The sequence below is a fragment of the Choloepus didactylus genome, chromosome 2 (assembly GCF_015220235.1).
Source record: "Choloepus didactylus isolate mChoDid1 chromosome 2, mChoDid1.pri, whole genome shotgun sequence".
NCBI classification, from domain to species: Eukaryota; Metazoa; Chordata; class Mammalia; order Pilosa; family Megalonychidae; genus Choloepus; species Choloepus didactylus.
In genome coordinates, this window is record NC_051308.1 from 104230669 (window position 1) to 104246557 (window position 15889).

General features: G+C 45.9%; 1 protein-coding gene across 6 annotated transcripts in view; it reads left to right on the top strand.

Moving 5' to 3' along the window:
- Window positions 1–15711, top strand: part of CD244 (CD244 molecule) — a 53862-nt gene extending 38151 nt beyond the window's left edge. Inside the window, exons 2-10 of one of the 6 annotated variants that reach the window (XR_005215183.1) lie at window positions 2342–2668; window positions 2741–3031; window positions 4461–4568; window positions 5017–5084; window positions 7326–7397; window positions 8902–8967; window positions 10422–10478; window positions 13439–13817; window positions 13919–15711. Coding sequence is in view for 5 of the 6 variants with exons in the window: in XM_037825558.1 (XP_037681486.1) it covers window positions 2342–2668; window positions 2741–3031; window positions 4461–4951 (1109 nt within the window). In the remaining variant the exon portion in view is untranslated. Of the gene's footprint in view, window positions 1–2341; window positions 2669–2740; window positions 3032–4460; window positions 5141–7325; window positions 7398–8901; window positions 8968–10421; window positions 10479–13438 lie in introns of those variants that run through there. The other 5 variants (XM_037825560.1, XM_037825561.1, XM_037825562.1 and 2 more) reach the window with 5 other exon arrangements.
- The last annotated feature ends 178 nt before the right edge of the window (window positions 15712–15889 follow it).

A 15889-nucleotide genomic window follows, 5' to 3' on the forward strand; every position in this document is an offset into this window, starting at 1 on the left:
CAAACTTAATCCATTCCTGTAGGCATAAGCCCATTTTAAGTAGGACCTTATGATGATGTTACTTTAGTTAAGGTGAGGCCCACTTCAATGAGGATGGGTCTTAATTCTATTACTGCAGCGTCTTATAAGAATGAAATTCAAAATTCATACAAAAAGAAAGAAAACCATGGGAAGCAAGAAGCTGAAGTTTGAAGGAACAGGGAAGAGAAGGGAGAGACCAGGAGAGGCCACCATGTGCATTGCCATGTGACAGAGGAGCTAAGGATGAAGAATCCCAAGCAGTCAGCCTCAGAATGTCAGTCTTTGGGAAGAAAGCATTGCCTTGATGATGCCTTGATTTGGACTTCTAGCCTCAAAACCATGAGCTAATAAATTTCCATTGTTTAAGCCAATCCATTGCATGGCATTTGCTTGAGGAGCCAAGGAAACAAAAACAACAGACATCTAAAAATCCCTTTCTACATTGCTCAGACAGACTTAAATTTCCTGCATCCACTGGGTCATACTACATAGCTTCCTTGCCAAAAGTGGCTCCAGGAACTTCTGGTTTTCTCCAGTGACTGCACTGGGCTGTGCTAGGATGGACAAGGGTAAGCAGCTCTTTGCCTCCCTCGACCCCACCCCTCTCCAACCCCCTCCTATATACATTAGCTCCCATCTTGATTCCCAGAGAAAGAGACGTGCTGGGATATGTCTGTGAAGTGTGGTTTTATTTCTCTCTTTCTAATTGTTTTCTAGGGAACAATCCTTGGGGAGACTTTTTGGTGACTAAAAAATCAACAAATATCAATAAGAAGTGTTTTAGTTGGTAAAACTGATGAAATGCAATATACCAGAAATGGGTTGGCTTTTACAATGGGGATTTACTAACTGACAAATTTACAGTTCCAAGGTCATGAAAATGTCCAAATCAAGGCATCAACAGATGACACTTTCTCCCTGAAGATGGACTACTGGTGATCCTCAAGGCACATGGCAATGGCTGCTGGTCGCTCCCTTCTCTCTTGGGTTTTGTTGCCTCCAGCTCCTGGCTGCAATGGCTTCCTCTCTGTTTCTGTGGCTTCTCTCTTTTTCTGTGTCCTTCTCTCTGAGTTTCTCTGGCTTTTCTCTTCAACCTTTTCTCTCTGTTCTCTCTCAGCTTCTTGGTGTGCTTCTCTGAATTTCATCTCTCATAAAGGATTCTAGTAAGAGGATTAAGACCCACCTGGGACAGACCTCAGCTGAAATAACCTAATCAAGAGGTCCCACCCACAGTAAGTCTACAATCACAGGAATGGATTAGCTTTAAGAACATGATCATTTCTGGGGTCTATAAAACCTTCAAACCACCACAGTACTGACCATAAGCCCATGTGCCAAGTGTTATAAGAGGTGATTATGAATCCCGCTCCATGGGAGAACAGAGGAAGGAGCCATGAATTCAACTTGGAGTGTTAATCTCACTGGGTCTGGCTTTTCAGTTGCTCCAGCAGCCACCACTGGCCACTAGTGGTTGCCTCAGATCTGTGGGAGGAAGATACAGTGCTTATAGTATCATGGCTAAGAGTTCCTGCTCTAAAGACAAATTGACTGGGTTTTAAGCAGTTTTGTTCATATTGCCTGTATGAGGTATGGTAAGGCCAGATGCAGATTTATTACACTCACATCTCCCTGGGGAGAGGGCAGCACACCATGCATGGACACACAGGTAAAACAAAAGTGGTCAAAAGGCAGAGAGAGCAAGTGGGGCTGCAAAAGTGTTGTTAGTGTAGTTTCTGCGGAAAGTGTGAAAGGGGATGGGACTGAGGCACACCAGTGTGGGATTGGTTGGCTATATTTGAAAGTGGTGCCCCTACACCTGGGGTTGGAAATATCTACATGTAACAGATGTGTAAGTGGGGCTTGGCCACCTGGGGGCACCTATAGATGTTAAGGCATCAATTTACAGAAGCTAGAAAAAATGGTTAACACACAAACTCATCTTCCTCACTGTGCAACTTGGACCAGTTACTTAAGTTCTTTCTAACTCAGTTTCCTCACCTATAAAATGACCTCATAAAGGCATTGTGAAATAAAATAGTAAAATATGTAAAGTGTTTAGAAACCTGCCTGTCACAAAGCAAGCACTCTAGATTTTAGCTATTATTATTGGTTTATGGACTCCTTCAGACTAGGGGCACCGAGCTTGGAGAGAAGGGGAGGCAGATGAAGTAAGTATGCTTTAAGGTTCTCTTAGGCTCTGGGCCCTTCTTATGCTCCCCCTTTCCCTTGGCTTAAAGGAAGTTACCCATTTGTCCATATTACTCAGGTGCTATACCTTTCCTGCACCTTCAGCCTGGGTTCTCTTTCCTGGAATTCCTAGATTCTACCGAAAATGTGCTTGGCCTCTCGGGAACAGCTCTCTGGTTACAGCCATCCAACGCAAAGCCAAACGCACACTCTGTCCAATGGAAGATGCGGTTGTCTTCAGGTCCAGGATGGTCTGTGATATTGACTTGGAAGAATAATTTCGGTCCGAACCATGCATCTTGGGTTTCAAATCACTACAAAGAAAGATTCGATTTTATATTGAAGAGCTTGACTCTTCTCATCAAGGCAGCTTATCCGCAGGACAGTGGCTTCTACTTCCTGGAGGTCACCTATCTATCTGGGGCTGTTTCAAAAACCCAGTTCCAGGTTCTTGTATTTGGTGAGTTCCCTGACAGCTCATTCTGCCCTTCTCACTCCTTCAGAGCTTGTATTTCACTGCCTTTCTGATCAGAATCTCTGCTTCCAGATCATGTTGAGAAGCCCCACCTGCAGGAGCAGTGGAGCGTCCTGGATAGGGGTTTGTGCCAAGTGGTTCTGTCCTGTTTGGTTTCCAAAGATGGTAATGTGAGCTATGCTTGGTACAGAGGAAGTGAACTGATCCAGACGCCAAGGAACCTCACCCGTTTGGAGTTGCAGGTTGATGCTGATGGTTTGCACATGTATACCTGCAATGTCAGCAACCCTGTCAGCTGGGCAAGCCATACCGTCAACCTCACCCAGGGATGTTCGAGTGACCACAAGCGTAAGCAGAGTACTTTGGGCTATAACAGGGGCTGAAGGTGTTGGACCCTACAACCAGACCCAGATGCAATAATATGAGATCCCTTAACTGCTTCCCCCAGTGCTTTGCAGCCCTTTCCCAGGGGGTCTTGTCCTCTGGCTTCCTGTCCTACTCCAGGAAGAATTTTATCCCCATCAAGAATCTCCTGGGGGATGCAAGTTTTTCTTTCACATCAGGGAAGGCATAGTTGTTGGGTGAGTTACAGTCCTACAATGGCTCCTGACCATTATTTTCTTCCTCTGGGAGACTGATGGAAACCTGCTTCCTCTTGCTGAGTGATAACTTGCCCCAAGCCGTATAGTCTCCCAAGAAAGATAACGCCACTAAACAATGGTACCCTGGGTTGGTGGGAGCAATCAGGATGATCACAGTGTACCTGGAAGAGTTCTTGGCTTATTGCTAAAGCTCATCTTAAGATTTACCCTGGATTAAGTTTGCACCACTTTTTATTAGATAAACAAAGATGTAACTTGCCATCAGCATGGACATTAAAGGGAGACAACAACATGCAGTCCCTGTCCTTAAAGAGCTTACATTCAAATTGGGGCAATAAAACTAAGTACTTGCGGGCAAAAGAGAAGTGAAGAAGACTGAGGCAACATGTTTAGTGACAAGGACACTGCTTTTAGGGTCATGTCAATCATGGCTTCATCATTCACTAGCTCTGTAATCTCAGGCAAATTCATTAATCTCTCTGAGCCTCCATTTTTCTTGTAGGTAAAAAAGGGGATGACAATAATAAGTACCTCACAGAATTGCTGTAAGATTAAATGAGATGTTTGTAAAGAGCCTAGGCAGGTGGCACCTGGAATGCTTAATTCCTCTCCCTTCTCCCTTACTGGCTGGACAGGCTACATACATGACAAAAACATTAAATGAAGAGGCTAAATGTGGAGGAAGAGCAGTGGGGTCAGGAGTAGCAGCAAGGTGAAATGATAGGGGTGCCTGGTACATAGTAGGTGTGCAATAAACGTTTGTTGAGTTAAAAATAAATGAATGGGTCAATGTAACATTTGACATGCCAGATGCTTTACATATATTAGATCATGTAAATAACTCCCACAGGTAGTTAACATTATCTCCTTTTACAGGTGAGAAAACTGAGGCTTGGAAAGGTTAAACAAGTTGCCTGAGGGCACAGGGCTTATGGGGTAGAATTAGAATTTGAACCAGGTCTCTCAGACATTAATGTCCATGCTGTAGGCATCACTCCAGAGGGCACCCAACTGAGCCCAGAAAGTCAGCCCTGAAGGTGAATTCACAGGGTGTGAGGAGAAGCCACACCAGGGAGGGTTTTGAAAGAGCCCCTGTGGCAGACAGGTGGCTATCACGTGGTAAGGGGAAAGGGGAGAGCTGAGAGCTCAGTCCTCACGCCTTCTATATCCCCCAGAATTCGGGTTTGTGCCCTTTCTGGTGTCCATCGTGGTTCTCCTCATCATACTGTTCCTCAGCACCCTTGCCTGCTTCTGTGTGTGGAGGAGGAAGAGGAAGCAGTCAAGTAAGTGGACGGTCCCCGAGCCATCAGTATCCAGTGCCCAGAGGAATGTGCCTGGGAACAGTGTAGCTACTTTTCCTGGGGAGTGCTGGGAAATGTGTGAGCATGGTGGGGGGAGGGAAGCAGAGGTTGCTAGGCCCTTTCTCCCAGTTCACGTCCTCCATGGTGGCTGCCAAGTTCCCTGTCAGGCAGATTTACTTGCAGGTGCCTTGCGTGGCGGGCGGCTGCCTGGCCAGGAGGGCTGGGCATGTCAAGGGTGGTTGTCACCCTTGGGCTCTTTAGGCAATGGGAGAGGTGCCCTGGGAAGAGCACTGCCCTGCCTCCTGTGTAGAACCTTCTCTCAAGGTCTCGGCCATCAGGGTGGAGGTGGGACCTGCCAGAAGTAGAAGCCTGGAAAGGATGCCCTGTGCAGGTCTCTACAGCTCTGTTGTTTGCTTCCTTCCTTCTACAGAGACCAGCACAGAGGAATTTTTGACAATTTATGCAGATGTCAATGACCTGCAAATCAAGAGAAACCAAGTACGGTACCGTTGGGGCTCGGGTCTCTACTGGTTTGGAGGATGCTCTTGGGAGGATGGTCATTCAGAGAAGGGGAACACTGAGCACTGGATAATTGTCTTCCCAAAGTGATCCTTAGCCCTCCCCGATCTACTTTTTCTCCATCAGCTTTGACTATGGAGGAAAAGAGGAAAAGAAAGGGAGCAGAGATGATGGAAGGGCTGGCAGAAGGGGCATCTTGGTACAAAATGCATCAGCTGAGAAGGGATGGAACACAACAGAAAGCAGAAGCGGAGGGCAAAATACTGCTGCTGGCATTCTTGTTTCTGCCCAGTCTCACCAGCTGGGCTGAGCCCCAGAGGATCTGGCCCCCTTGTATTTATTGTATTTGACCGCAGATTCTTGTATCCTAGCGAGTCAGAGCTTACTTGCGTGAGTCCCTTGATCCTCTCCCAAGCTGGGGAGGATGCCAGGGTGGGTAGCCACAAAGCATAGCAGTCTTGCAGCTGGCCCCGTAGGCTCTGTTCATAGCCTTTAGGGAAGAAGAGGCCCAACCTAGCTGGGGTGCTAGAGAGAGTAACCGGTTAGCACAAAGCTGATGAACCGCAGTGGGCTTTTCTGCGAGCTTCTCTTGCCAGCTCTCTGCAGGCAGTGGTCAGTTCTTCCAGCGATGTGAAAAAGGCAGAAACCACAGAGGGATCTGCAGGGTGTCCCCTGCTGCTGCGCTGGGGTGAAAAGCAGGCCCCTGAGCCGGGGAGGATGTGGTGGCAGACCTCAGGGAAGGCCCCTGTTCTGATCGCCTTCCTCCTCCTCACGATTGTCCGGAAGGGCCTAACCGAGCTGACAGGTGGGAGGGGTGGGGGTAGGAGCAGGTGCTCTCTTCCCACCACCGTTTCTGGTGCTCAGCCTGGGGAGATGCGGCACTGGGCCAAGAAGTCAAGTGTGGAGGACTCCTCTCCCTTGGCAGACCAGGCCTCACAGGACAGACCAGCAGCTTCCCGCAGTTCTGGTGCCCGGGAGGGATTAGGACGCCTTTCCTCGCCTGTTACCTTGCCCCAGCAGTGGGCATATTGTGGTGTGAAAAATAAAAGATGTTTCTCCCATTGCCACTAGACCCTGGCAGCCTCATGCCCTATGCATTCCTGAGAGCACGTGCATCTACCCACAGCTCCTGAAGGCCAAGTGCTCGCTAAAAATAACCTTTTTTTTTCCAAAGTAAAGATGGTTTTAAATTAGGAGAACTTGGGAAAATAACTTAGAGCAAATAGGCCTGCTAGTCTGCTTGCTACCTCTGACTCAGGGGTTCCCCCTCAGCCCCCTCATCCTTCCCCGGCCTCTTCCAACTCTCCCAGTTCCAGTTTGAAAGTCTAAAACTCAAGCTTCATGTGGTCTCACTTTGGGGCCCAGCTCAGACTCTTGCTGGAGATACTTCACAATGGTCTGGGCAGGAGAGAAAAGCAGCAAACTTCTATTTCTTTCCAGATGCCCATGACTCTCTAGCTTCCAAATATGGCTGATGTTTCTCTGACATTACTGTGGTTTCTTCCTGCTTCTGGGGAATTCAGCTGCCACCTTACCTAATGGCCTCACCTGCTCCATACCAGAGCTCATACTAGTAATGTTTGTTCAGGGGCAAGCAGCACAAAATAATTCCAAACCGCCCTCCCCATTTTCCCCACCCCTTAACCTCCCTAATCTCTTGCAAGGCAGGAGAGAGAGAGGAGGGATACGGGAAGGGGCTGGTGTGCTCCTTCCTTGGCCTTGGGTCCAGGGCTTCAGCCATCACTGTGGCTGCCCAAGGGCAAGCTGGCCACCAAGGCTGGCTCTAGAGAGGGGACTTAAAGGAGCTCAGGCTTTAAACATTTAAGCCTTATAAATTTCAGCACTCTAAGGTAAGGCCCACATGACAGCCTTACTTGGAGCTCTATTATCTGTGATTATGTGGTAAATGTAGTTGAAAACTCAGCAAATGCAAGGAAGGGTTTTTAAGTTGCTGAAGTGACGCAAGTGTTAGGGTCCCCCCTTAGGCATGGTGGCTCGATGCAAGCCCTTCTCACACTAACTGCTCCCTCTGAGTCTGATCTTTTTACTGTCTTTCCGCATTCTGGGATTAACCAAAGATGGGGTCTCCCAAGCCCTGCCACCTCCCTCCCAGGCTCCTGGGATCCCCTCTTCTTTGTGCTCTTTCCAATAAATCCAAATCTGACAGCCCCAGTTACCCGCTGATGTTACAACTTCTCCCTTTTACTCTTTCTTGGGCAGGAGCAGGAGCAGCAGCAGGAGCAGAATCCCCCTGGAGAAGGGATCACCATCTACTCTACGATCCAGTCTCAGGTATCCCTCTGGTTGCTCAAGTCCATCCCTTACCTATCGAGGGGACTTCCTAATGCCTCCTGGAAACTCACTTCCTTGAGACCTTGCTGCTCCTGGGAACTAGAAGATGGTTTGGCCCAGCTGGATTAAAAGTTGTTTGAAAACATCAGTGTAGTTCTGGAGTGCCTTAACAGAGCTCATCAGAGTTCAAATGTCTGATGCAGGTGATCCTTCTTCCATGCCTGGTGGAAGATCTAGCCCCAATTAAAGTCAGTAGGAGAAGGAATCTTGTTGGAATTTGGCTTCTGTTGTCCCCTCTCTGCTCCTTCCAATACTTGAGGCCTTGTACTCTTTATCCCCACTCCATATTATGCCTGTTTTCAAGAAAGAATGGATCTTTCTTTTTTTGTTGATCCATTTTATCTTATTATGATTTAACAATTACATTTATTAAGTGGTCACTATGTGCCATACATGATGCAAAATAATTTGTTCATTTTCTCATTGAATCTGCCAGAACAGCCTTGCAAATTAGGAGGCTGAGGCCCAAAGAGGTTAACTAACTTGTTCAAGGCCAAAGAGTCTTGTCGTGTTGTGGCAGAGCTGAGCCAACCTCCTCAGCTTGGTGACTGAGCTGCCGGGAAAAGAAAGTTCTTGGGGGCAGAGTGATATATCTCAGACAAAGATTAAGAAAAGGAGAGAGGAAGACAGGGACAGGGAAGACGAAGAGAAAGGGAAGGCAATGAAGGGGAGAGGAAGAGAGGAGAGAAATGGAGAAGGGAGCGAGGGAGGCACGCAATCACTCTCAGGGATCACTCTGGAATTCCTGAGGTGGGCGTTGTTTCCTCCTGCTCCCCTTTAGATAAGGTGATTCATTGACAGTGGGTGAAATTCAGAGCCTCAAAGAGAGATCACGAGAGTGACTGATATCTGCCTGGTCTCTGACTTCAGCCATATTTAACACCAGGAGAGGAATTTGAATAAATACAAAGAAAGAGCTCTGCGTACAAGATGGTGTTGAGAGAGAATGAAATTCCTCCACTGGAGGGTCTTAAAGGAGGATGGTTACCTGCCTTAGAGGATACCTTGTTCAGGTCCAGAGAAGGGAGGCAAGTTGCCAAAGGGAAGCATTGAGGTGTTGAGGAAAAAACCTTGGAGAGTCTGGGGTTGAATCCTGCTTCTGCCATGAACACACTGTCTGATTTGGGTTGGACTATTTACCCTTTTGGAGCCTCATTTGTAGTGTGGGTCAAATTATGACAATTCTTCTCTTATAGGAGTATCATAAGGGTGAGGAGAGAATACAAGTGCGGAATAAGTGCTCAACAAATAGTAGCCATAATTAATGACAGGACAGGACTAGCACTCAGGTTTTCTGACCTCCTGACGGGTCCAGGGTTCTTTTCACTAATACTTAATGCTTTCTGGGTAGGGTTGAGGCAGAGGATTGGAAAAGATGGGATGACTTCTCTAGGGCTGTGCTTGATTTATGTTTCTGAAGTGATTTTATTTCTCTTTTCATTAGCATTCTGCTTCCACATCACAAGACCCTGTAAAAACGATATATTCATTGGTACAGCCTTACCGGATGGTGAGTTGCTTTTTTGGGGGTGAGGGAGGGATGCTGTTGATGTAGGTGTGTATTGTGCATGTGCATACACACATGTGTGTGCAGGCATGTTTGTACAGACAGTGTGTGTGCACATCCCAGTGAGTTCTCCATTGTGTGTGTCAGAGCATAAGGCAGCATTTTGAGTGTTAAACTACTGTAGATAAATATTAATGGACCAATTAGAAATGCTTTTCTGGATCTGTCTGGAGAGAAAGAATAGCTCTGAGACTCAGAAAATAGTGGATTAGAAGAATTTCTAGGAGTTTCTGTGGGAGGCAGAGGACAATCTGATAGAAATAGAGAGGAGGTGCTCTGAACTGAAGGACAACAGGGACCTAGTCAGGCAATTGAGAGAGACCCTGTAGAGAAAGGCCTCCAAGGCAGGGCCATATAGCCTGGAGCTAGAGGAGTAGATTGGACCTAGAAAATTACAATGTTGACTTTCAGGGAACTAGGCAAAAGGTTCTGACCAGGCACCTGCTGGTGGAGGCCTCCAGACTGAGGCAATCTGTCATGGCCACCTCAGATCTTGCTCCAGGTGGAGCTCGCAGATCTCATGTGTTCCTGGAATCACAGAACAGGGTGTCCTGGTGCACATGGTTATCCTTTTCCTCCTGGTCTTGTCCACATTGCCAACAAGAGAAAGATGAGAGGGGGTTTGGGGTGGGAAGAGCGGTCTTCCCATGGCTAGAGTCACAGTATGAAGCTATATTAGCCTTAGCGTGGTAGTATGGGAAGATGGGAATCCACCAAACTGTGGAAGTGTTGAGTACATGCAGGTCAGGGACTTTGACGGATTTTTCAGACTTTCCATTTGACCTCATTCCAATATGTCCATCGATCAACTTGGATCATACCATGAGAGATATTCAGATTTATGTTATGTTACAATATATGGACATGTAGATGTTCACAGTCACCAATACCTGCTTTGTTATTATGTTGTGAAAACTCTACATACTACCTAAAGTGTCTCTGAATTATAATGATTCACAAAACCATTGTGTTCAGATTATGTGCTAGGGTTGGCACTTATGTGTGTGCTAGAAATGTATACAATAGGGGTGTGTGTGAGTGTTATGCGTTGAAGAGTTGTGTGATCTGGGGCAGTATTTGTATTAGGCTTGTCTGAAGGACATGTGTGTACGTGTATGTGTGTGCTAGGAGTGTGTATATGTGGGTTATGTGGTTATACAATACAAAAACTGACTTTGGCTGAGAAACGTCATATCATGGGCAAGTATGTATTGTGCCTTCACTGGAGACCACAAACACTATTGTTTACTCTTTGAGTTGGAGATTCTATTCACTTCTGGGTGGGAGTACCTCAGGGCTTTCCAGGCCATAAGTCTCTTTTGGGACCCCTCACATCAATTAGGGGTGGAACATCTCTTATATTCAAGTTAAGCACTCTTCATTATCTGAATTTCCAGTCCGGGTCCAAGATGAGGAACCACAACCCTTCCTTCAATCACACCATCTATGAAGAGGTAAGATTCTGGAACTGCTTCTGAATGTATTCAGTGCCCGTTTTAGTTTCCTAGTGTGCTCAAAGCAAATACCATGAAATGGGTCAAATTAAACAGTGGGAATTTATTCACTCATGGTTTTGAGGCCTGGAAAATGTCCAAATCAAGGCATCATCAAGGCATCAAGATGATGCTTTCTTCCTGAAGTCCAGCTGCCAGTGATCCTTGGCTCCTCTGTCACATGGCAAGGCACATGGCAGCATCTGCTGGTGTCTACCTTCTTTCTCTTCCAGGTTTCATTGTTTTCTTGCTTCTGTGGCTTTTCCTCTCTCTGTCTGAATTTCATTTCTTATAGAGGATTCCAGTAATTAGATAAAGATCCCTCCTGACTGAGGTGGGACACACCTTAACCGAAGTAACCTCATCAAAAGGTCTTACTGAGAATGGATTCACATCCACATATTTTTCTGGGGTACATACACCTTCATGCCACCATAGTCCTGGAGTCCAGCCATGGAAGGGTATATAGTACTTATGAAAAGGTTATACGTAGAGCCTCAGAGTTGTAGGAATTTTAGAGTTCTTCTTATCTAGTTCTTCATTTTAGAGATGAAGAAACTGAGACCCAAGGAAGGTTGTGTCTAATCCAAGGTCATAACATGCATTGGTGTTGGACTCCTACAGGTTTTAAAGCAGGCCTGTCCTCAGCCTGGTCTCCAAGCTATAGACCACAGACTTGACAATTACCCTTTCCAAGGGTGTATGTATGGGGGTGAGGGGACAGAAAAGAGAATCAAAATGATTTTCTAAGGTTAGCAAGTAATCAAGAGCTGTTCTGGGACTGGAGGGATTTTAAGCTGCTGCTGGGATGGATACTGTTCAAAGGTGACCTCTGAGCCTGGTGGCTGACTTGATTCTCATCAGACCAGGTAGGGAGTGGAAAAGAGGAACCTGACTTTTACTGGGGACTAATTGTGTATGAGGCAGCCTTCCAAGGGCCTCACGTGGGTTATTTCACTTAATCCTCACACAATCCTATGAGGTAGGTATAGGTTATATTTCCTGTTTATACCTGGAGAAATTAAGGCATGAGAGGACCCCTACCCATTAGCTTTATACTACCTTTTAGCAATTGCCTGGGTCCAATAAAGGTGTGGCCACTGGCCACAAAAGAGAGTGAGTGACTCAGTATAAACTGTACAGCTGGAGAAACTACTTCAGGAGCTTGCCTTGGATCAGCAGTACCCACAGGGATTCCTGACGCATCAGCTGTAGCCCAACATAAAGCCAGCTCAACAGTCCAGGTTACTGGAGGACACTGTGTGAGCCAAGGCAGGTCTAGTGGGGTCATGAGGAGGCCTGGTATGGTTACAAGAGCCCAGAATCCAAAAGAACTGAATTCAGGTGCCTCCTTTACTTCGTACTGGTCATTGACCCTGGGTAATTTGTTTCACTGCCTTCAGCCTCATTTTTTTTTTTTTTTTATATTCATTTTATTGAGCTATGTTCACATACCATGCAGTCATACAAAACAAATTGTACATTCGATTATTCACAGTATCATTACATAGTTGTACATTCATCACCAAAATCAATCCCCAACACCCTCATTACCACACACACAAAAATAACCAGAATAATAATTAAAGTGAAAAAGAGCAACTAAAGTAAAAAAGAACACTGGGCACCCTTATCTGTCTGTTTGTTTGTTTGTTTCCTTCCCCCACCTTTCCACTCATCCATCCACAACTAGACAAAGGGGAGTGTGATCCCCATGACCCCCCCAATCCCACTGTCTCCCCTCATAAGCCACATTTTTATACAATTGCCTTCAAGATTCATGGGTTCTGGGTTGTAGTATGATAGTTTCAGGTATCCACCACCAGCTACCCCAATTCATTAGAACCTAAAAAGGGCTGTCTATATTGTGCGTACGAGTGCCCACCAGAGTGACCTCTCGGCTCCTTTTGGAATCTCTCTACCACCGAATCTTAATTCATTTTCCTTTCACTTCCCTCTTTTGGTCAAGAAGATGTTCTCCATCCCACGATGCCGGGTCTACATTCCTCCCCGGGAGTCATATTCCACGTTGCCAGGGAGATTCACCACCCTGGGTGTCTGATCCCACGTAGTGGGGAGGGCAGTGATTTCACCTTTCAAGTTGGCTTAGCTAGAGAGAGAGGGCCACATCTGAGCAACAAAGAGTTATTTGGGAGGAGGCTCTTAGGCATAATTATAGGGAGGCCTAGCCTCTCTTTTGCAGCAACAGTCTTTCCTAGGGCAAATCCCATGGTAGAGGGCTCAACCCATCAAACCACCAGTCCCCTATGTCTGTGGGCATGTTAGCAGCCATCGCGGTGGGGCAGGCCAATACCCCTGCATTCTCCACCAGCTCCTCAAGGGGGCTCTGCATATATTTTACCTTGTTTTTTCCTAAACTTTTTTTTTTCTAAATCAACTGTATGAAAAATAAAAAAATTTAAAAAAAAATTAAAAAAAAATACAATAAAAGAACATTTCAAAGAGACCATAACAAGGGAGTAAAAAAAAGACAACTAACCTAAGATAACTACTTTACTTACAACATGTTCCTACTCTACCCCAAGAAAGTAACCTAATATAGCAACATTTCTGTGACCTTGTTCCTACTATACCCATCAGAAATTAACAGACCATAGTCATTCCTGGGGATTCCCAGAATGTTAAATTTACCCATGATAGCTTATCTGTTCTTCTTGGATTATTGTTCCCCCTTCCTTAATTGCTCTCTATCGCTAGTTCCCCTACATTCTACATTATAAACCATTTGTTTTACATTTTTCAAAGTTCACATTAGTGGTAGCATATAATAATTGTCTTTTTGTGCCTGTCTCAGCCTCATTTTTGAAATCTGTAGAGTGGGGATAATAATTCATACCCCACAGGGTTGTTATGAGGATTTCCTAATGGAAAGGTGTGACATTTCTCTTTTTCTTCTGCAGGTTGGAAGGAGACAACCCAGAGCTCAGAACCCTGCTCGATTGAGCTGCAGGGAGCTGGAGAGTTTCCATATATATTCTTAGTTGCTGAAGTTGTCCTCGTCTCTCTTACATGCCAGCATCTGCTTTGGGAATTAGCACAATAGATGATGACACATGAGTCTCAACAGACTAATTTCTAGTCTGGAGAGGACATGGAAGTTTGTTCATGGCTTATATTTTGTTTTAAAGATGGTTTCTGACAGCCATTTTAAGAGTAAGGCTGTTAAAAAATATCTGCCAATTTCTAGACAGGGACAAGAAAAGGTGGAGAGGTTGGGAAGTTCACAAATGACTACACAGCAAGTCCAAGCACTTGTACTTTATGAAGTGCTTTGTAAATGTAGGTTTTTGTATTCCCTTCCCCTGGTTTTGTAATCTGATACTTGTCTTCCTCCTCTCTAATCTGTAATGACTACATTTCTATACCATCACTCTGCATAGGCTCATCTTCCAAGGCAAGAGGAGGGGAAGATAATGATGACTCAGAGGAAGCAGAAACATCCCCTCTGTGAGGGTGGACGAACAGGCTGTGTCAGCTGGCAGATTCTCCAAGGTGGCCTGGGCCTGGACTTTAATCAAATACAGGGGAAATCTTTACCCCCCTACATTACACTGTTATATCTGGCCAGTTGGTTTCAAGGGGGCCTGGGCAAGAGCAAGAGTAGGTGGTGCAAAGCAAGCCCATCTCTGAGTAGAAAAACTACCCAAAGCATGTATGCTACTGTTAATAGAGCAGTGAGACCAGCTCTTTCTACAATATGATGCTTGCTTTACAGAGACACTGTATTAGAAATATATTTTGTATTTTTCACAGTTTTCCTCAGAAACTGTATTCTATCTAAAGTCATGAGTCCTGATGAGTGCTCCCCAAGGCACCCACAGGAGGGAGAGCTCAGACAGCGGCGTGCTGACATTGAGGCAAGGGGAACTGGACCTCGGATGGGCTTCCCCCAAGTCTTCAGGCCAGTCCCTTCTGTGGGTCTGTGGGGAGCAGGGCAGAGACTCTGACTGAGCCCAGGGTTGGATCAGAAGAGGGTGGATCAGAAGAGGCACTACCCAGTGACTGCAGCAGATCATACTGCATGGAGCCTGGTTCTTCAATTGCCTGCCCTGTATTTAACATATGACTATAATAAAAAACGTGGTATTCTACAGAAGTGGTCTAAATTCCTTGCCCAAATTACATTTATGTGTCTTCTCTATACTGTGCACTTTTACTTTCTACAGCAGCCAAATGGCACTAGTGGGCCATCAATAAACACATGTCCGTTTAAATCTTGCTCATCTCCTGGTAAGCTGTCAGCGTCCCCAGCATTGTTCATAGGGGCCATTTGGTCTCATGAGGAATAGCCAAGGAATTCGCTAGCTCACCCCTGCCTGGTCCCTCTTCCTTGGGGACTGTGTGGTTGGCCAGGCTGATTTCTTCCTGGAGAGAGTGTGAACAAACCACATCCTAGAGCAAGTGCCAGTGGTAAAAACCAGGGAAATATATTCAAAAGGAATCATCTAGATCAGTGATCTGAGGCAGTGTATGGGAGTTGAGTTGCAGAGTGAAGGAATCGGGGGAGCAGAGGGAGCCGGAGATGATGGGGATCAGAGCAGTCCAGGTGAACACAGACCGTTGGCTGTCACTGCCCTTTCATGTGTCTGGGGTTGTGTAGCTTTTGGGCAGGTCAGATTCATTTATGGAGCAAAAGAGATAGGACCCTGAGGGCCCAGAGCTATTCAGGAGGCTCTAATCTGAAGTATAATAATGTACATGTGTTATATCATGTGTCTGATTATTGAGCTTCTGTGCTGATGCCTTACAAAGAAAATTATTCATGCAATAAGCCAGTCAGTGAACAAGTAGTACTTAAGTTCCAGCTGTATGTGAAGCATGGCCTGGCCCCCTGGGAATACCTACTGCAGGTCGCAGAGGCCATCCTGACCCCAGTGTCCATGTGCAGAAGAGCACACAGCAGAAGCACAGCATTAAATGACATAAATGGGTTTAGAAAGTGTATGTAGCACAAATGCACACTATAGTATCAGGAATATAATTCAAGGATAAGAACATCTTACAGGCAGGGGATCAGGACTAAGGCCACAATTTAGGGGAGAGGAGAGATACCATGTGTGCCAGTCTGAATGTATTATGTCCCCCCAAATGCCATTATCTTTGATGTAATCTTGTGTGGGCAGACCTATCAGTGTTAATTAGATTGTAATTCTTTGAATGTTTCCATGGAGATGTGCCCCACCCAACTGTGGGTGATGACTCTGATTGGATAATTTCCATGGAGGTCCGCCCATTCAGGGTGGGTCTGAATTAAATTACTGGAGTACTGTATAAGATCCAGAAGGAGCAAGCTGCTACAGCCAAGAGGGACACTTTGAAGAAAGCACAGGAGCTGCAGATGAGAGACAGTT